General features: G+C 38.0%; 1 protein-coding gene across 11 annotated transcripts in view; it reads left to right on the top strand.

Annotated features, from left to right (window-relative positions):
• The window catches only part of ldb1a (LIM domain binding 1a), a 28,521-nt gene extending 5,786 nt beyond the window's left edge, over positions 1–22,735 (top strand). For 2 of the 11 annotated variants that reach the window (XM_053621341.1, XM_053621342.1), the window contains 9 exons: positions 12,924–13,026; positions 13,222–13,266; positions 14,939–15,014; positions 15,145–15,247; positions 15,407–15,579; positions 17,735–17,857; positions 18,352–18,435; positions 19,209–19,580; positions 20,232–21,345. In XM_053621341.1, coding sequence (XP_053477316.1) covers positions 12,924–13,026; positions 13,222–13,266; positions 14,939–15,014; positions 15,145–15,247; positions 15,407–15,579; positions 17,735–17,857; positions 18,352–18,435; positions 19,209–19,580; positions 20,232–20,462 — 1,310 coding nt within the window. In that variant the 3' untranslated portion in view covers positions 20,463–21,345. Of the gene's footprint in view, positions 1–8,251; positions 9,034–12,923; positions 13,027–13,221; positions 13,267–14,938; positions 15,015–15,141; positions 15,248–15,406; positions 15,580–17,734; positions 17,858–18,351; positions 18,436–19,208; positions 19,581–20,231 lie in introns of those variants that run through there. The other 9 variants (XM_053621351.1, XM_053621348.1, XM_053621345.1 and 6 more) reach the window with 9 other exon arrangements.
• Positions 22,736–22,741: the final 6 nt, after the last annotated feature.

Here is a 22,741-nt window from a genome sequence, read left to right as displayed (position 1 = left end):
GCTTTGACAAATTCCACACAGTGGTTTGAATTTACACAAGGCTATTAGACAGAATTATTACAACTGCCAAGCCTCCTATTTTGCATAGTATATCAAACTCCACATTGATTTTTGTATGTCATCTAGTTCAGTATTTCTCTCCCTTGTGCCTACTGTTTAACACTTCTTTTAGACGTTATAAAGTGTTGAACTTTACCCCACTGGACACAATGTGAACAAACACATAGGAGGATGGGCTTGTGCTTGATATCTTTGCTTTCTCACCAGAAAGCAATATGGGACTGGTGTTGTATAAGAGCACAAACTGGCTAGAACCAAATTAGGCCATTTATAGCAGTAAGGTCTGATGTCTTAATTTTATACCGCAGCATAAGCAGTGACATGAATATAATAATACTTTAAAAATGATTAAGTAGTATTTGAGCTCTAACTGAGAAACAGGAAAGCATGTCAGATGTTGAGTGTATATGATGTAACGGTCAGGAGAAAATAGTTTGAACCGGCAGTGAACCGCAACAGATCTTATCTTCTGCACTGAATTATGGTTTAATGTAATAGAGAAAGATGTCTCTGCAGCTAGGTCAGTCTGGGGCAGATCGGCTGCTCATCTAAATGAGATGAGAGCCTGCCTCAGCAGTTCCGTAGAGTAGTTTTTCAGCTTACTCCAGTGCCCTATGGCCAAAGCGAAAACAGTAAATGGTACAATGGATAGGTTCAGTTAAGAGAATACCCAATTGGATACTCGTATTTCATCACAATATTATATAAATTATAGTTAGTAAAAGTCTTATAAAAGGTTTTATTGCATGCTTGTAAGCAGTGGCTCTAATGATTCGTTTCATAAAGTCAATACAGTGTTCATGTGGCAATAAAAAATTAGCTACTTATTCCTGTGAACACTTATCTTTTTTTTGTATGATACATAAAAATTTGTCTCACTTTTCTCTTCAATATAATTAGGCTTGGTTTTTTTGTTCTTTAATGCTGTAAATAACAAATTAGGTTAATCTGGAATTGAGTCTTGTAAAATCCATTTTAAAGTCTTTGTGAAGTCCTGAAACGTGCAGCGTTATTTGATGTGTTGATGTAATTTACAATGAAACAGGAAGTCAGGGTGGGAAATATTGAGTGGCTCCTCCCTCTTTTTAAATAGCCAATAACAGCCATAATTAGTACTATGGATTTTTATAATGTTGGGGTGCGGGAAACTTCAGATTCTAGAGAGCATTTGATTGGACAGGAAATCTGATGAGAAGCTGAAGTGCAGACTGATAATGTAAATTTTGAATTCATATAGCTACTAAATGTGAATTTTGTCATTGTTTTGGAGCACACTAGATAAATAACCTTAAGTCTAACATATTCATACTAAAAGCCACAAAACTTTAATTTTGATTTCATATGGACTTTAAGGCATTGATTAGCAGGAAGTAATGTGGATGTGAATGTGGATGCCAAAAATTAAATCATATATTAATATCATTGTATCTTTAAAAGACAGGGGATCATATTTATACCAGAATACTGGTCAATTGCACAGGGTGTCCCAAATGTCTCCATACACAGGGAACTATGTTTGTCAGCACCACGCCGGTTGTGTCTTCGTCAGTGGATGTTTGTGGACGTCCTCTTCTCGGTCGGTCCGCAACACTTCCAGTCTTTTTTAATTACTTAGTAAGTTTGGCAGCAGTGTCGTGTGTGATGTGCTCGCCATGTTTCCTGTTAAAGTCCATCACAAACTTGTGACAGCTTCCTGATCCAGCCATGAGAATGATTTCAATACGTTCTTCTTTTGTCAAAGGCATTCTCAAAGTGAAAAAAATATATGTATATAATTTTCCCCTGTGTATGGAGACTTTTGGGACATCCTGTCTTTATCTTTGAGAACGCCATTAAATAATATACATTGAACGGTATCGTTCCAGTGCTTTTCTTGAAAGAAGTACGGTTAACCAGATTCTAATTCCCAGTTTAAACTCTGAGTAAAATTTTGATCTTGAATATATAAGCACAATATTCTCATTGTCCACAAACCGAAACAGTGGCACTCCTGAAACAGATGTTGAAATCTGCATTCACATTAGTGCATTCATTTCACAATGTTTAATGCAGTTTTTTTGAGTGTTGTTGCCCTGACTTTAGCATTTTGGGCCTTTAGGCAGTGATTTGTACTGCGATCACTCATCTTGTGTAGTTAATATGGCTGTCACATCCCGTGTCTATCGCCAGAGTATTATCACACTCTGCCAGGTGTGTAGCTGTAAGCAGTCAGGGTGAATGTGCAGCATAGAGCTACTTCTGTGTTTGGGTGTTGGGAGACACGCCATATTAAAGAGCCCCTGAAGCTGAGGGGGGGGGAAACAGATTTTGTCAGCAATGACTGAGCCAAGACTGAGTGGTGTATAGTGTTTCCCGGCAGTGACATCTCTTACTCACAGCAGTGGATTTAAACAGAACAGAATTAATGCACATTATAGACAATATTGGTTCATGACAAAACTGACTGTTGTTAAAACTTTCACTGACTGCTAAATAAACAGGTATTAGCTCTTTCATTTTTAGATGATATTTTGCAAACACAGGTATTTGCCTGATTTAATGCACCAGTCCCAGACGTTGCGTTCTTGAAGTTTTTTTTTTTTTTTTTTTGTAAAAGAACTCTCAGAGAGACCTGGAAGCATACATCTAAGCTCTAAATACTACTCAGTCTTAGATATACATAAACATAATAGACATAAGTATAATTCTTAAAAACTGTCATTATTAATATGGAGAAATACATAAAAAAGAGATATATTATATATAGATATAGATGTATATTTCCATGTGGAAAATTCTTTGAACCCTCAAGGCATTTGCTTGGAATTAGTTTTCCCATTAAATGTTTGTGTATAGTGGAGCTGAGGGAAAGTTGATGTAAACAAAATAGTTTGAAATATTATTGAGTGTGGTTTCAAATCAACCAAAGAATTGCCTGTATTGAAATGAATTAAGTCTGCACCCTTACTGAAAAGTCACATGTGCACAAACTAGACATGTAAATAGTCACACGATTCATAGATGAAATTTACATGTGGTTGTAGTGCACTTTCACTTGCAGAGCATTTTTTTTATGTGATTGATGAATGCATTTTCACATGTGATTTGTACACAATTCATTATAATTTTCACGTAAATTTTTCCCCATGTGATCACACAGCATATTCGCATGATGTCACATTTACATGAGTTCACATGTGCACTTTCAGTGCTTAACATGTTGAAATGCACCTTCACATATTTTCCACATATTATTTACATAATCACATGTGAACAATCTAAGATCTCACGTGAAGTGTATGTGATTTGATGACACTGGTTATGTTCCACAATGTTCATAAGAACTAAGATTTTAGTCTTTAGAAATGTGTTACCAATAGATGGCGCTGCTGTAATATTGTCCCATGTTTTATACTGAGCGTGTAGACTGTAGGTACATCCAGCAGTACATTTCCCACAGGTGATCATCAGTCAGTCTGGATTTACATGATGACTCATCTTGTTGCTACAAGTATGCCATTAGACGCAAAGCAGGTAGACACAACACTAAGCCTTATGGATGCAAATTTGCTGACATGGTAGCTCATGTTGACGGTGGTGTTGCATATTACATTTTTATGTATGTATGTGTATTAACCTCTATTATAAAGCTAAACCAAGATATGACATAATTTGTCATACAGTATGCTCTGCACGTAAAGGGTTCTTAAAAGTTTTGGCAGATCAAACTCATGCAGTTGATGGATTCTTAGTTAGTGATGGTACATTTCATTCGTTCCTCTTCATAATCACTTTATCTCAGACATTATCTTATCCTGGGAACACTGAGTGTGAGGCAGGAACACACCCTGGATGGGACGCCAGTCCATTGCAGGGCACCATGCACACACACACACACACATTCACACACTCATTCAACACCTAGGGGCAAAATTAGTGCAGTCAGTCCATCTACCTGAATGTTTTTGGATGATGGGAGGTAAACTGGAAAAAACAACGGAAACCCACATGGACACAGGGACAACTGATTATACATTATTTGTACAGTAGTAATACTGTAATGCAGGGGGTTTCCAACTCAGCATGGTGCATTCACCCCCATACTGCAAGATGAAGACACTCCCCCATTCCATTTCCTCTTTTTTTTTGTTCCTTCACATTAATTCTACAGATGCTGTCAGTTTTTTTTTTTTTATAGAATGGAGATTTAAAGGCACAGCTGCATGCTATAGGAGACCAGTATCTCCTAAAAACCCACTTTCAGGGAGGTAAAACATTTTGTTGCCTTCGTAGTCAGCTCTGCAAACCGTTTGGCAACCTATCCAAACTTATCCTAACCTCAAGATCAAAGCTCTTGTTATCATGTGCACAGAATGAATGAAGGAATGAAATTCTTAATTGCACATGGTCCCTCATGAATACATACAGCAATGCAGATATATTTAGAAGAAGATTTTGTCAGTTATACATTACAGCACAGTGAAATTCTTTTCTTCGCATATCCTGGCTTATTAGGAAGTTGGGGTCAGAGCACAGGGCCAGCCATGATACGGCACCCCTGGAGCAGAGAGGGTTAAGGGTCTTCCTCAAGGACCCAACTACGGCAGCTTGGCGTTCTGCAGCTTGAACCCCTGACCTTCTGATCAGTAACCCAGTGCCTTTAACCACTGACATGGATGGGTAGTATGGTGACACAGTGGACAGTATTGCCCTCCCACAACTTCTAAGTCCTGTGTTTGATTCTGACCTCGGGTAACATGTGTTTGTGAGAGTTTTCTCTGGGTTCTTCATTTTCCTTCCACTATCCAAAATACTAAATTGCCTGTAGGTTTGAATGAGTGTGTGAATGTGTGTATGAATTTTGCCTTGCAATGGACTAGTGTCCCATCCATGGTGAATTCTCAGTTTGCATCCAGTGCTGAGAGTGTAGGGGAAGTTATCCAAAAAAAAAGTAATCCACTACAGATTACTAATTACTACTTTAAAATTGTAATCTGATTACATTATTGATTACTGCATGTAAAATGTAATCAGATGACTAATTACTTTACTTTCACGTTACTTTCAAAACCTAACAAACCTACAAAAATACACTACAAACTGAAACTAAGAGTTCTTTCAGTAATTTTAGCATGCGTCAATGTATGACGATCAGAAAAAGTTGGATTTATCATAAAACCTGCCTCGGGTGTTATCACTGTTTGTAGAACTACCAGACCGATAAAATATAAAACTTTTCTAACTAGGCTAGTTTGGTGTCGCTAGCCAAGGGAAGGCACAACTAAGCTATCATTGTAAACTGGAATTTTGTAAAAATTCTAAATTTCGTAAACTGGAACTCATATAGACATTTAGACACCTTGTTTTCCTGCTCAGCATCAGAGGATGTTACTGTTTTAGTTTCAACCCCTTTACTGGTTTAAAAAAAATATATATGTATTTCCCTTTTTCCTCACACTGGCTGTGAGCTAGCATTTGGCAGAATTGAGAAACTGTCAGCCAATAATATATGATTATTTCCACGTATTTTCCTGTAAACCCTGTCTGATTGGTCTCACCTCTGTTCACTGAAGATATAAAATTACAGGCGATCTTCTTTTACTGACGTTCAGTTACGTAGTGACAAACCGCACCAAGTGGAGAATTATTCGGGGCTAAAGAACAAATCTTTGGGGCAAAACATCCATCCATCCATCCATCCATCTTCAACCGCTTACTCCTTTTCAGGGTCGCAGGGGAACCTGGAACCTATCCCAGGAAGCATCGGGCACAAGGCGGGGTACACCCTGGACAGGGTGCCAGTCCATCGCAGGGTGGGGCAAAACATGATTTATTTAAACATGCATTTTACTTAATATTGTTTTCTTAACAATAAATTTATAAGGCAAGTAACGTAATTATATTGACATCAGTAACTGTAATCAAGTTACATAAATTTAACATGTAATGTGTTACATTACTGCTTTATCAGAAAAAGTCATTCGATTACAGTAACACGTTACTTTGTAATGCGTTATACACAACTCTGAGCCTTGCTGGGAATGGCACTGGATTCACCTTGACCCTGACCAAGATAAAGCAGTTACTGAAGATGAATGAATGAATGAATGAACGCATGCATTGTAACATTTAAGGGGCAAATTAGAATAACATGGGCAATGCATAAAGTTGCACGTGCAATTACGACTTTGATATGTGCGAGTTAAGAAAGTGGCACATACAACTTTAAAGTGCCCATTAGTGCAGTACAGTAGCAAAACTGTTTTGAATGTTTAACCTATATAAGGTTTAGGTATTGAATTATCAAACGATTTGGCAATCTGGACACTGACTCCCTGCAGCATTGTCACAGATCCAAAGAGAAACTCATTTATAGTGTTCAAATAGGAGTTTATATTAATAATAGACAGATCAGATCTGGGCTGCTCATCAAACAACACCACAGTTATATTTTATCTGTCCTTTTTACTTGTATACACTCAAAGCCATGATTCTGCAGGATACACAAGCTATAGATTTATGGATTTTAACCCATTTGGCAAATGAAAATCACACCGAAAATCACACCGCCACCCCCCCCCTCCCCCAAACACACACTTGTATCTAAGAAAAGCTGACCCCCCCCCCCTTACTTTTTTATTGCCAAAAATTGACATCAATTATAGTTTTAAGAATAATAATGATTAATTATTAGCATAATAAGTGATTAACAGCACCTATATGTCTCTGTCCTAGATTTCCCTCAGACAAATAACTGAAACAGGGCAGTTTGTTGCATACACACATGCACATCATGTGAACACTGGTTTTTACACAGCTATAATGTCTGTGTTATAAAAAACAAACAATAAGTAACAATAACAAACAGTAAGTTGCAATCAGTAACTTTTTTCTTCCTTAAAAAACTAATGGCCACCTTGGGCCCGCATACCTCTGACCAGGGATGGGATGTCAGGTGTCATGCTAGTAGTGATGGGAAGTTCGGATCATTTTACTGACTCGGATCTTTGAATCTCAATCAATCGAATCTTTTTTCTTGTCATTTCATTCATTGTTCAGCAGAATATCATTAAAATGTTACATGTTAAATTCCCCAACACATCTAGTACTTAATAAACTATATAAAAATAAATAAATTAATTTAAAAAACTATACGCTAATGCAGCCAAGGCCGAATTATGAGAAACAGAAATACTTAATTAATAGTTTAGCATTAGGTCTTCAGGCTATGTAGTCTGTTAGTTCACCTCACCTCCTGATCCAAGTCCTTCTTTCTTTTGTCACATCACATTTGTCACGTCTGTTCCTTGGAAACAGAAATGATTAGTTCACCTCTCGAGTCTTCGGGTTCGAGTCGTTCGTTCATCCTGTTTTCGGTATTGTATGGTACATAACAAAGAACGAATGACTCGAACCCGAAGACTCAAGAGGTCAACTAATTGTTTCTGTTTCCGGTACAGAACCATGTACGGTCAAAAATGAACGAATCACTCTCTGAGACATCTCGTTGTTCCCGAGTCGTATTAAAGATTCATTCAAAAATGAACGAATCGTTCATGAACGACACATCACTAGATGCTAGTGACGGTCATCCTCAAGTCCTGATGGACATCAATCCAGTTACGGCTTTTGTTTTTATTGTTACAAGCGCTCTGAAGGCCGTGTCAGACAGGTATGTAATGCTGAATGGTAGAATTCCAGTGTTTGGCCAGTCTGGGTGCAACAGCCTGTCCTTTCACAAGCCAAAACTTTTTGTATCCGTTCTCATGGAAACATTTCTTTGACCCAGACTCGGCTTGAAGGTCAGCAAGCTCATCTTCACAGCCGAGGTATTCCACATCCTCGAGACTGCACACGTAAAGATCCATCACCCACGTCTCCTTTGATAAGTGTAGTAGTCAACAGCGACAAAACCTCAGTGCGTAAGGACGCAGGCACGGTGCCTCTCGAGATATAGCCTTACTTTCTTTCTTTCATGATGAGTCATCAGCACTTTTACGTTTCTTAGACATGTTGTTTTATTCATAAAATAGTGATGCTCTGACTGCAGGAGAAATGAGCTGCTAGCTGAAACTGATTGAGTGGGTCATTGACGTGCACACATTTTGTTTTCGGGTAATTACTGCATTACGTTTCTCTGACATTATTATTATTATTATTATTATTTAGATTGGCCTTAGCATTGCAAGCATGTGATTTTTATAACATTTTTAAATGTAGTAATGTTACAATTAAATTATAGTAGAACATTGTTTGACCTTAAAGCAAATGAGATCACTCCCCCCTGTGAACTCTGGCGCCCCCCTATGGCACCCCAGGTTGTGAACCACTGCACTAGAACAATACAGTAATGATAGAGGTCTTGTGCTTTAAATGTTTTCACATATACCATTTGTATGCGTTGGATTTAAGCTCACATTCACATTTTACCTGCCATTGTTGCTTGTATGCACTCTGAGCCGGGTAGTGCAGGATTCGAAAATCAAAGATTTCTGGATGAAGAAGAGCAAGTTAGGGCAAGTTATGGCACGTTCATGCATGTAGACTATAAAGTCTATAAAGCATGCTGCAGATGTAGCAAAACTGTTGCAGAGGGAGGGCCGTGTGCGGTCCGGCTACTGGGGGAGGGGTGGATTTAGGCTTGCAGGGAATGCAAAAGGGGGTGATGATGCACAAGAGGAGTAGGAGGCGGTGTGAAGGAGGAAGAGAGAGGTAGAGAAGGAGCACGAGCGAGAGAGGCAGTGAGAACGCGAGCGCGAGCGCTGTATGCTATTGTTCATGTCCTGTGCAGGGAACAAAGGGCCGGGTGGGTGGACTGTCTTGGGCTTTGCTTCGCATTTGTATTTTTGTTTGGTAAAGAAGACCACAAATTCTGTCGCTAAAACTGGATATAATATTGCATGCCATCATGGGCTTTTAAAAGGGTAAACTTGCGCCCCAGGAGCTGAGATCGGAGCGGGAGACGCGCAGGAGTGCATTCTTCTCTCTGCACAGGTAAAGCACGGCCCAGCTAGGCTAACCGGGCTAACCGGCTTAAGTTCTTACGACCTGTGTGTTACAAACTATCCGTATTTTTGCAAACATTGTTTAGAAATGAATCCGGACAAACTGATTGTTGTTTGCTTCCTGAACAGGAGCTAAATTAATCTCTGAAAGGCCGCTTGGAGTGCAGTGTTGCTAGGCTAGCCATCAGGACAGACCTAGCCAGGCCTGTGCTCAGAGTGGGGCTGTGTTGTTGCAGACGATTTTGTCTAATTTCCATTAGTTTGTTGATCATTCACAAGAAATACGTTAACTCTATTTATTTCTTTTTGCGCAGAACTGAGCAACAGTCAGTGCATAGGCATAGAGCAGACATGTAGTAATCCAGTTCACATAAAGGATGAGCGAGACATCCTAAACTTTCCTTTTAGGCTGAGATTGAAGATGTTTTCTAGTCCACAGGTTCCTAATCCTGGTGCTGGAGAACTCCCTGTCCTGCACATTGCAGTGTTTTCCGTGCTCTAACACACACACACAAACACACACACTTAGACGCTTCAACACAAATGATTAGTTGAAGGTGTGTAAGAGCAGGGAAAACACCAGGGTTGTGAATCTGTGTTCTTGTGTATGAAAACAAATCTTAATCCCTGCTAAAAAAACAAACAAAAAAACCCAGACACAACACAATAGAAGAAGTTATAATGTGTACACAGAGGTTGTAATGTGTTTTAGTGGTTATAATGGGAATTGTATTGGTTTTGATGGAAACTGTAATGGTCCCTGTGGGTCTCTACTGGTAATTTGTTGCCTTCTCTTGGTGTTGTGTTTAGTGGATACCATTAAGGACTAATAATGTTAATCTAATGGTTTTAATAATTAGCTGACAGTTTATAATGGTATTTGTAGTGGAAACCATTAGAATTTCTGTGATGGTTTCTTTTTTTCAGCAGGGTTGGCAATGCATTAAAGCGTAAGACATTTAATCCCAGACTGACTAGAGATCGGCCGATATTGATTTTTTTTTTTTTAAATAACCGATACCGATTATTTTCATGCTTATGTGCCTGATAACCGATATGCAGAACCAATTACTTCTGTTTTTCACACAGTGATAACAACACTACTGAACTTAAGATACTGCTTATTTATAACACTTTTGTACATTTCACTTCCTCCTTGCATATAAACAATAAAGAGTGCAAAAAACATAAAGTAGCTTCGATGGGGTAAATAGATTACGTGAGTTTGTCTCTATTTCTTAGCACTAAGCTGCTTAAACAGCATATCAAACATTTATGTAACACATCTAATTTGTGCATTAATGGCTATGTCGGTGCTGCACACAATTCTCAAAACACCCACAAGATGGCACCATTTATCGGTGGATCCGGTATTACTAAACTGATAACTGATAGCTTAAGTATCGGGGGGAAAATAACGTTAAAATCGATTATCGGTCGATCTCTAACAGTGACTCTATGGAACAGCCAATTTCCCAGTACAGCCTGCATCTTGCACATCGCGACCATCTTGTGCAGTGTAAATGGTCCAGCGCAATGTCATACTGTCATTTGAGTTCACATTAGGACTGCTGATATGTGCAGGTTATAATGTGCCTTGATTCCTTCGCTTAGATTAGAGCTTTGCTCCACCAACTCACAACTGTTGTACATCTACAGTAGAATAAAAAAGTGAGTGTGTTGGAGTATCAGTTTTTTTTTTAAAAGTCTGCCTTTTTGCAGCTAGGAACCAGACATGTACAGACCCCCTGATGATTCCAGCACAAATTTAGTTTCTGAACATAATCCAACTTTTCAAATATTGGATATATTAAATCAATATATACCACCACCTTCTTCTTCTTCCTCTTCTTCTTCTTCTTTTTCTTATTATTACTTCAGAAAATGAGGAAAATAAAACTAATTACATTTGTTATAATGTAGAGTCAATAAACTTTTCTATTAACTGAACATTTTCTACTTTGATCATGTATGCATTTATTTCAAGTTCTTTGTACTTTCTTTCTTTCTTTCTTTCTTTATTTATTTATTTTAAATTAATTGCATTTGTGTCTTTTTAAAATGTAGGTTTCAAACAGTTTGTATTAACTGCATCTCATTTCAAGTCCTTCTTTCTACATTTCACTTTAATAACCAAGTGTAACTATATATAATGAATTAAAAACTACAACTCTATCAGTACTATGTTATTTAAAGAGCTTACTCATTTGGTGATGCTTCATACGGCACACTGAGAATCTTGCTCTGTGTTGTTTACCAACTGATTAATTAGCATTCTATATTAACAGTCCATCTGCCTCTATAAAATACAAAAGTTATCAATCTATGCCAGAGTTTGTCGTCGGTGTAAGTCAAACGTTTGGGAAGAAGCTAGTTGTCCTGGTTGTTCTCACTTCACTTAAAGTTTAAAGGAGCAGTTTGTATTTTTTTTAGTGCCCTCTGTTGCTTGCAAGGTGAATAACAATTGCACTAAATCATTTTGAGATTTTCCCCAATCTAACCCACCTCCCTCTGTTGAAACTTTTGTATAATTTTGGTGAATGGGCAAAGGCTTTTTGGAGGGTCAGAAAATGATTGTTACAGGTTTATGAACACTTGGACATTGCAGTATCACCTTTAAGTTCAATAATTGTACCTGGGCAAGGTACAAGTTTTACCCTCAAAGTTTCAGAAAACTAGTCTGGGAGCAGTTTGACGTCACTGATTTGTTAGGGAAAAATAAATGTATTTTGAATGTTCTGTTTATGCAGGATATCATGTAGGCTGGACAAGAGAAGTGTATAGTTTGTGGATAGCCAGGCCTTTCAGACAATGGATATTTATTTCTTATAGATTTTTGCCTCAAGTGTGGTGAGGTGTGTGTGTGTATGTATGTATGTATGTATGTATGTGTGTATATATATATATAATATATATATATATATATATCTCTATCTTCATTGCACCATATCTTTTGCTGTGTGTTATATGTTTATTGGGACACCTAGGTCAGCAATTGTTCAGTTTTTATAGTTGAGTAATTATGTTTCCTGAAAGCCCACAAGACCTTTTTAAGATGCAATAGATGGTGTATCAGAAAAGCCGGGAGCCTGTGGGTGAAGTTAAAATGAGAGTGAGGAATTATGTGGTTGATGTTTGCATGTATGTAGCAAGGACCGTGGGGGATGGGAAAAGCATGCCTCCGCTTCCTTACGTCACAAACTCGAAGAAGGTTCAAAACAGACCGATATGTGTAATATTTCTCAAATGCATCCATGTCCATTCAGGAAAGGTGTTGCTGAGAAATCATCTCTTATAGTGTGATGCATGACTAATGACTTTCTATAGATGCAATGACTGATCTAATTGGAACACAGGAATGAGTCATTTGATACGGCCAAGTCTTGTACTTGGTCTTTCTCTTCATTAAGATTAAGATGTTTGGTTCAATCTTTGACTAAACCACAAGAGAAAAATGTTTCTATGTGTCTATGTTTCTATGCTGGTTTTGTGTGTAAAGAGTTTGTGCCTGTGGTTTGTGACACTGCTAGACAAGCAGGAGTTAAGAGTAGCAAAATAAGTGGGGGATGGGCCGTGCGTAGAGTAAGCAGCAGATCAACCCAATGTCATGTGGTCACATGGTAGTGTTTGTGAATGCAGGAAAAAGGGGTTGTAGGTTTCAGCTGAATTCAGTATTTCACACTCTCTAATAAACTTTTCTGAAACTATAGTTGCTAGAATTCTAAATGCGTCTTTGATATTGTCTAAAATCATTCTTTTAAAATCGTAAATACAATTATCTTTGTCTTTAAGGGGAAAAAATGATTGTGTATATTAAAATTACACTTCACTTCAGAAGCATATAATTCATTCAAGCTGGATTTTCTCTTTCTCCTGTAGGCTGTTCGTCCAAGTCGTTCAAGCTGTACTCCCCAAAGGAACCTCCTAACGGTAGTGCCTTCCCCCCATTTCACCCAGGCACTATGCTGGACAGAGATGTTGGGTACGACACACTACTGTGGTCACATTTCTTAAATAGACGTTTCACAAAGTAACCATAATGTTATTTGTGTTTTTTTAATTTATTTTTTTTATTTTATTATTTTTTTTAAAACATACCCTTATTACAATGCAAATTAAGATGTCAGTTGTAGACTCTTGTCTAATTATGGTTTTCATGATGTGCCTCAAATTGCAGCCCGACACCGATGTACACCCCTTCGTACATGGAGCCTGGAATAGGGTGAGTGTGTGTTATTCAATCACTAATGTAGGTTTGTGTGACTATTGATTTGACCTGATCAGGATTTTACCTTTCAGAAAAGTCATGATTAACAGTTTGATAATCTAGAGCAGATGGAAGGATTTAATGTGCATTTTAAATCAAAACGGAGGAATCTTCAATAGACCTTAAATAATTTTAGTAGCCTGTTATTACCATAGTAATGTTTAAGACACAACTTTTAGGCCTTCACCTGCCCATGTGCAATATAATAATACTGACTGTTTTTAGAGAAAGGGAGAAAAAATAACACTTACTCTGCATTGCTGTTATGTTTTTAGGATTTAAAAATAGGAAACGTGAACTGCTGTGGCAAATTTTCTCACATAATATATTCAGTGTCAATGTCATTTGCATAGATAGTTTAGGGGAGGACAAAAATTAATTAGCTGGTACTCTGGACAAATGTGCATACCCATTTCCATGTTCTGGTTGTCCAGAAATATTGTTAATTAGTCTACTTAATATATTCCAAGCTAGTGGATTAGTACAGATCGTCTTAATAAAAATGAGCAAGTATTTGAATTCCCTGGGGGATGATATCTCCGTGTAGGCGTAATCATTATCCTCTCTTCCTGATGTTATCCCTAATGTTGCAAGTCCTTGGCTGTGAGCTGTGGTTTTCTGTCCTTGTATCACACATGTAAAACATTATTAGAGTCTAGCTGTGTTATATTTTTGTTGGAATGCTGTATGTAAAGTTTTTTTGAATGATCTTTTTGCATTGCATTGTTCTATATTCAGCTCAGCTTTGTCGAAGTTTACACAACATTGGTCATTCCTTGTATAAAAAAAAAAAGGTTTGCCATTTGTACAAGCCAATTTTTTAACATAGTAAAAGTTCCTATTTATGGTCAGCATGTATCCTCAGTTGATGTGTGTAGTTTAGCAGGATTGGGTAAACGATGGATGCATGCTAGTAATACGTCGCACCACTATAAAATATATTAACCGGCTGGAGCATATTAAATATTTTGTGAAAGAGGGGGACATGGTGGCTAAGTGATTATTACGTTTGCCTCACACCTCTGGGGTTCGGGGTTCGAATCCCATCTATGTTTTCTGTGCACGTAGTTTGTATGTTCTCCTAATGCTTTTGGGGTTTTCCTCCGGATACTCCAGTTTCCTCCTGCATGTGTCATAGAGACATGACTGGCATTTCCAAATTGTCCGTAGTGGTGTGTATGATTGTGCCCTGTGATGTGTTGGCACCCCGTCTAATGTCTACTGCCTTGTGCCCCAAGTCCCCTGGCATAGGCGCCAGGCTCCACGTGACCCTGTGTAAGATGAGGGTTACTGAAAATGAATGGATGGAACGGATGTTTTGCGAAAGATAATCAAACGCCTTTTTTTTTTCTCCCTGCATTCTCTGGATGATGGACGGGAGAAACAATTGCTGGTTTCACTATATCAGAAGTCTATATATCAACACTATATCTATTAAACATGCTTGTCCGTTGGACACCTATGAATAATAATAAAAAAAAGCCTGAGCACGTAATCTGCTTGTATTATGCACTCCTGTAGTTGTACAAGTACATAGTAATATTGCACACACCTACATGATCAATTTCATGATTGATTTATTTAATCATATTGTTGTAGCACCACTTATTTCCATGTGTTGTCACAGGAGGCATACACCGTATGGAAACCAAACAGACTACAGGATATTTGAACTCAATAAACGACTGCAGAACTGGACAGAGGTAAGGAAAAAGCCTGCTTTCTTGCTAATGTACGGACTAGAGTAGTGTAGTGCTGTCTAGTGTGAATAAATGTTTTCCCTTAAAACACAAGTGAGTGTGATTTTTGTTTCTTTTTTTTTTTCTCCAGCAGGATTGTGACAATCTGTGGTGGGACGCCTTCACTACAGAATTTTTCGAAGATGATGCCATGTTAACAATCACATTCTGTTTAGAAGATGGTCCTAAACGATACAGTAAGACGCCTTCAATTTTTAAACCTGTACATTTATATGAAATTTCAGGCTGTTCACCTGGTCATTATTTTATACGTTGTGAAGGTGTATAAATGTCTCAAGGGTGATGAGACATGTCATGTGTGTTGTATTAACCCTAAACTTTTTTCGTGTTCAAAGCCATCGGCCGGACGTTGATTCCTCGCTACTTTAGAAGTATCTTTGAGGGGGGAGCCACTGAACTCTTCTATGTACTAAAGCATCCCAAGGAGTCTTTCCACAGCAACTTTGTGTCCCTTGACTGTGATCAGTGCACCATGGTCACGCAGAACGGCAAGCCCATGTTTACACAGGTATACTGTTCTTTAAAATTTTTGTTGAATATTTACAAAGACTTAGTGTTTGTCCTTTCAGGCTTTAGGCCAAGACACTCAGTAAGTTTACATGGACAACAATAATCCAATATTAACCCGATTAAGACAATACTCTGATTAAGAAACTACCATGTAAACAGCGATTATTGATGACCTTAATCCGGCTAAAGTCGTACTCGAAGTAAACGCAAATCGAATTAAGACATGTGGCATATTCCTGATTTAGTCTCATTATCGACGTGCATTATAGACATGTACATGCCTTAATCATGTTATTAATGTCGTGTGAGAGTTTTCACCACATTTTACGACAGGACACACACACTCACGACAGTGCTCAACCGTTTGATGGCAAACGAGAGCACGGCTGCGTCCGAAACTGCGTACTACCCTACTATATAGTATGCAAAATACATGTATTTCTATATACTATATAGTAGGTAAGTACGCAGTTTGGGATGCAGCCCACATCTTCAAGCAGTCGTCTATTTGCACGTACAGCATGACAAATAATTAACTGCACTTGAAGCTTTCGTAAAATTAAAAATGAAACACCTAAAACTGTATACGGTACCTTAATGAAGACGAACTGTATGTTGATATGTGAAATTATGGAGGGACGTCGGACGACGTGGCGCGGTGACGTAATGACGTGTGCTGTTAATCGCTCTATGTTCTATAACATGTAAAACAGGAACATGAAAGGAATATTCTAAAAGAGACTCATGTAAACACCTTAATCAGAATACTGTCTTACTCAGAATAAGGTCAGTAATTAGATTACTGCTGTCCATGTAAACGTAGTCACTGTAATGCTGTTAGCTTTTGCACTTAAAGGGGGCATTCACTTTTTTCCTCCAATCTGACCTTTTCTAAGCACTTATAGGTCGATCCACCCGCAACAATAGAATTGCAGTAACTTTGTCGACATATAGTACTACTTCAGGAAAACGTATTTGAGGAGACTAAAGCTTCTAGTTGTTTAAACAGATTTGCCTGCTTGAATCTTATGAATGTATTCATCCACTGTCTTGGGGGCATGTCTCGGACATGTTACTGCCAATGATGTATCCATTTTAGCTAAAATTTGCATAAATCGAAGGAAACGTGTAGAAATATACACTGATTCATGCTCTCGGTAGAGCATTTCCACAGCCTACGACACCCACACCAGGTGTTGCTATTACCATGTGAGGTAATCAGCTGCTGTAACCAAAACAAAATCGGCTTTGAGTACGTTCCGCTGTTGCACTTTCCTTTTTTGAAATGGATCAAATAACCAGATTGGCTTGTCTCACCTCCAGCACCACTAAATTACAAACCATGTAGAAGAGATTAGATTAAATCGTGTCAGGAAAATGGTGACCATCGCGAAGAAAACCAGGCTTTTTTATTGACCGTTTTTATGTTTTTGAAAATTGTTTTGAAGAAATTGATAGACAACTCAATTAGCGTACTTTGAGTTCGGCGGTTTATAATTTATTTTGCATATAATCCATGGGGTGTACTTATTTTTTCGCACGACTGTATAGTCATTCCCTCACCAGCCTGTATTTTTCAATATCTTGACTTTAATAAGACAAAAATGCACAGCTTGCCATGTTACAGAGAAACCAGACTCCCATGGCAGAAAACTTATTATGGAGAGTCAGGAAGTACTATCCACTCTCCTCTATAAATGAACACTTTTTTTTTCTTTCTTTTTTTTTTGGGAAAAGCAATTTATTAGGCTTAGTTTTTGTGGAGAGTTACATTTAATATAAACGTATGATTTTTGAATTACAGCATGCACTGCTATAAGAGCTGTGCTGTAAACGAATATTTATCAACACCTTCAGATTCGACAATTCAACAGTACTGTGGTGTAAAGAAATCTGAGTCCGAGTTCTTCAGAGTGTGTGTGATTGGGAACATATCCACAAGCCGTTTTGTTTATCCAAATCACCAGTGAAACTACAGTTTATACGTGTAATGCTGAAACAGTCTCAAATCTATAAGATCTGTTTGCTGTGAGTATTATCTCTCTGCCATGTATATATTTCCTTCAGCTAATGAGGTCTGGATACTGGTTGACATCTGAGTTTTAATTAGGCTTTGTGTTCAACATTCATTAAAAATGCTGTCGTATCCACAGGTTTGTGTAGAAGGAAGATTATATCTGGAATTCATGTTTGATGATATGATGCGCATAAAGACGTGGCACTTCAGCATCAGACAACACCGTGAAGTCGTTCCACGCAGCATATTGGCCATGCATGTGAGTGTCTAATTTTCATATTATTGCATCTTTAACCAACTAAAGGGTTATTTGTATTGTGTCCAGAATCACTGGAATTCTGTTTTGAATTGAGATGGGTTTTTTAATTACTTTTGAAACACCAAAGAAGGCAAATATCATAATTTGTCATTATTATCCCATGTAAACTGAAATGACTGAGAATATCCATGTGATGGTGCTATATGAATGTTGTAAATGTTCTTTCTCTCAACATTTTCTACAAAATGACTCATTACTTACTAAGCAGATCATTAGCACCTTGCCATGTTTGATCATTTTACTCCAATATTTTGCACTCCAGTTTCCACCATGCTGGCTATTCAAGCAATTTGCATTTTTCACCAAATTAATCAAGACAAAACATTCCTACTCAAAATAACACGTGTATGTGATTTTAATTTTTTAAATTTTTTTTTTACCAGCACTAATGTGTCCGCTGTAAAATGAACCTAAAAGAGGGACTCTTTTTACAGGCACAAGACCCTCAGATGCTTGATCAGCTTTCAAAAAACATCACAAGATGTGGGCTGTCCAATTCAACGTTAAACTACCTCCGAGTAAGTATGCAAGTATGCGAGCAAGTATTCCTTCCCTTTTCTTAGTGAAATACTTTACTTCTTATAAACTTTAAACTTGTAGTTGGCCTTGTTGGCGGTTTAACAAAATTTCATTAACATTATATATTGGGATACATATTGTGCATCATAAAAATCTCAACAATTATCATATATAATTTATTATTATTATTATTATTATTATTATTATTGCCATATCGTCCTCCCATATACTAAGGAACATTTAGTTGACTTTACATTAGCCATATGTAGTGTAAATATTTCAGTACAGTTGTTCTAGAGGAAATATGCAAATCTCAAACCTTTAAAGGTTAGACCTCAGATTAAGTGTGTATAGAGTATTCCTCCTTTAAAGCAAGGGTCTAGCCTTGGCATTTGATGACTCGTGCAAGTTTTGGCATGTTATTCAAAGTACTCTTAGGACAATTTATAGTTTTTGAACCCACTATTTAAAATATAATTCGATATTTATGTCTAAGATTGGTAACTAGGCAGAAATGCCTGTTATGTTTACTGCACTATGAAGAATAAACTGCGAGTCATGTGGGGGAAATTATATTTTTGAAAGATCCATGCTGGTGTTCTGTTTGTTTTGGTATACTTTGTATATTATTGTATTGTTTATTATTTATTGTATGCAATTTAAATGCATTCATTTGAGCCTTTATTTTACCCTGCTAGGTTCACCATGTAGTGATAAAGATGTCCTGTGTATTGAATGCTGATTCATGTGACTGTTCTTCTGTCTTCTTCAGCTTTGTGTAATCCTGGAACCCATGCAGGAGTTAATGTCCAGACACAAGACATACAGCCTCAGTCCTCGAGACTGCTTAAAGACGTGCTTATTTCAGAAGTGGCAAAGGATGGTTGCCCCACCAGGTAAAGGGCCTGATGAAAGGTCTGCCTTCTTTGTGGTGTTAATATTTGCATATTACTCTTTCCCTCACGACTGTAACACAAATGCCATTGTTGCTGCAGCTGAGCCGGCAAGGCAAGCGCCAAATAAGCGACGGAAACGGAAGATGTCTGGTGGCAGCACCGTGAGCACTGGTGGGGGCAACAGCAACAACAGCAACAGCAAGAAGAAGAGTCCAGCCAGCAGCTTTGCGCTCTCCAGCCAGGTACCTGTAAGCATCTCATTTTGATTCCGCTTATGCAAACATTTGGGTAATTAGACAATGAGCGCATGGGTGGTGGGACTGAGAGCTTTGCATGAAAATAAAACCGAAAGAGTTCAAAGAAAAGACAGACCCAATATACTGACAAGTGGACATGATCCAATGCTGGGCAGTCCCTGGTCCTTCAGGGCCTCAGGTCTGTGGGTTTTTCTTTGGTATTTTCTCAGTTATTTGGTCAGAGCCTGTTTTGTGATTTGAGCTCCTGAAACAGCCAGTAATGGAGACCCGAGGTGGAATGAACCCATGCAGCACTAAAGGATCAGGGATGCCCACCGCTGATCTTTTCTCTCAAAGACAGGGCTACACAGGGCTACATTTTAAGGCCACAGTAGTATATGGTTCCCAATCAGTAAACTTCGTGTTGGATTCCAAGTTCATTTTTTTGGCAGCCATTGGTGCTTAGAGTTTCTGTGGCTGCCGAACTGTGTTGGCGTTGTTGATTACAGTGGGCGCACATGACTTGAGCTCTGAGGTCTTAATGGCCTCTGAAGTCGGATTGGGGAATGGACGGTGCCAGAAGCTACCGAGTCCCCTCCACCCCTGAAACACCCTCCCCCGTGTTACGGGGATAATGTTTGCACCCCTTGCTGTCCCCTGCAGGACGTGATGGTGGTGGGTGAGCCCACTCTGATGGGAGGGGAGTTCGGGGACGAGGATGAGCGGCTGATCACGCGACTGGAGAATACGCAGTTTGATGCGGCCAATGGCATCGATGATGAGGACAGTTTCAGCAACTCCCCTGCTTTGGGCAACAACAGCCCGTGGAACAACAAAGCTCCCTCCAGCCAGGAGAGCAAGAGCGACAACCCCAGCTCCCAGTCGGCCCCGTAGGCTACAATACTCGCTGTGCATAGATAGGGAAAAGGGCAATACCAAATGCCTGCATTTGTTCAGAATGGCACTTGCGTTGTAGTAAAGCCAGCCTTCCTGTCACAGAGTTCCGCTCCGAGGAGTCCTCACTGGCCAGACTATGTTTTTCAACTTGTGAAATTGTGATTTGCCGCATACTGTAGGAATTCAATTTGATACAGTTAAATTTCATCATTGAATGATTTCTTTTAAAGGAGCTCACTGTGCATTTGTGCCTGAGAGAAATTCAGTGTTTGGTCCGTTTGAGTTCTCTGAGCCTCAGCAGAGTTAGTGAAGGCAGTCATGTCTGTGGGTTCTTGTTCCAACCTCGGGTCTCAGTGGGTGCTGTGCTTAACTATGCATGGCGGTTTCTGTTGTGCTCACTTCACATGGAAGGGTTCTTTTATTGAATCATCTAATGATAACTATTATGTGCACCTCAGATTCAAAACCAACGCTAAATGATTTGTTTTGTAGGACCTGGTTGGAACAAAAACCTGTACAGTTCCGGAGCTTGAGGACCGGAGTTGAGAACCACTACGTAAAATCTCTTAATAAAGAAATAAATTAATAAAATAAGCAAATAAGTGAAAGCCTTGATGGTACTGGAGTTGTGGTCATGCTCAGTATGGTCATAAGCAGAAGTGGACCATGAAGCCAGGCTCCAAAGAGGTGTTTGTTTTTCTCATTTGTTTTGATTTGTTTTTTTTTGTTTGTTTGTTTGTTTGTTTTTCTTGTTTTTTTTTCTAGCAATTTGTAAGGGAATAATTATGAGCAAGTAAGAAATACCCTGAATATCCTTTGCACTGTTGCCACTCTGTTTTTGATCTATTTTTCTTAAAAGAAAATTATAGTACTTTTTTTTTTTTCTTTTTATTCCTCCCTATTATTAATAAGTGGAATTTGATTAAATATGATAAATATGTTACTGGAGAATGGTAGATTTATATATGATGATAATTTGCATTATTAAAGTTATTACTTTGCGGTAAGGTAAGGTCCTGTTAAATGTGTACTAAAGATTTCATGGCATGTATGTCTGGAATCTGCATGTTCCTGACCTAAGGCTTACAGTGAGAGAAACAAATTATTTACAGGATCTCCCATTTTTTTATATAATCATATTTGGAGGGCTTTACCTCCATGTGTATGGTACACACACTCTTACTCGTTAATTTGAGCTGATGTTCTTGTGAAAGAGATTTTAATCTGTACAGGAAAGTAGTCAGCTCAGTACCTTTTAAAGTCTTCAAGAGACACTAACCATGTGGTTTCAAATGCATAAGCAAAGCACCTCTTTTCCTCAACAATAGATTGTGATTATTTTAGTCTCCCAAGAATGGATTTGTTTTGTTTTTATTTTTTATATGCTACAGACCAAGGAGCTAAGAGCAAGATAATTCAACTCAACTATTGTGTATTTGATTCTATGAAGAATACTTTTCATAATTTCGTTTGTGTATTTGTGCTTGTATATTTAAGACTGTAGCTAAGGTCTGTGCAAGTGTAATTGTATTTACTCGTCTTTAGAACTTCTCTAAGGACTTGCATTTTAATGTAAAAAAACAAACAAAAAAAACTATAAAAACTAAAAAACAAAACCCATGCATTGTAGTCAGTGTTTTTTAGAGATATTAGCCATAGGTATCATTTTATTTCTGGGAATAGCTTAAAGTTTTTCAGTGTACAATGTATTTATTATTGTTTTTCTTGCCATTGCATCATGTGTATGCATTACATTACATTACAATGTCAGTTTTCTGCCATTTTCAATAGAGAAAGATGGCGCTGCCTTTTTCTATTTCTCATCACCTCATCATTTTCATTTTGTCTAAACAAAGAATTAAGTTATCTGGAAAAAAAAAAATCAGTCCTTTAACTTCTAAGCCCCTTAGATATACTAGATTAAAACACCAGAGGGCATTCTGCATTTTGGTTCTGTGTACGATATGGGGAAAGACTTCTACTAATTCAGCCATGTATTTTGGTCAATTCTCTGGATGTTTTATAAAAAAATATATATATAAAAAATAATAATGGAAAAAAAAAAGCCTCCAGTAAAATTCTGGTTCAAATACCTTCCAAATGTCCTGTGTTGCTTTTGGGGGTTTTTCATCAAATTAACAGTAAAGGGTTAAACCCTTTTCGTGTTCCTGTCAAGCCCCTTTGATAGTGGCTGTTTATAAATCTATTTTTTTTCTATTGTATGCTATTGATGATTCATGTATGGTATAATAAAACCAATTTTCATGTAACTCTGT

The sequence above is a fragment of the Ictalurus furcatus genome, chromosome 3, assembly GCF_023375685.1.
Source record: "Ictalurus furcatus strain D&B chromosome 3, Billie_1.0, whole genome shotgun sequence".
Lineage (NCBI taxonomy): Eukaryota > Metazoa > Chordata > Actinopteri > Siluriformes > Ictaluridae > Ictalurus > Ictalurus furcatus.
Note: the sequence above shows the minus strand (reverse complement) of the source record. Positions and strands in the feature narration are given on the sequence as shown.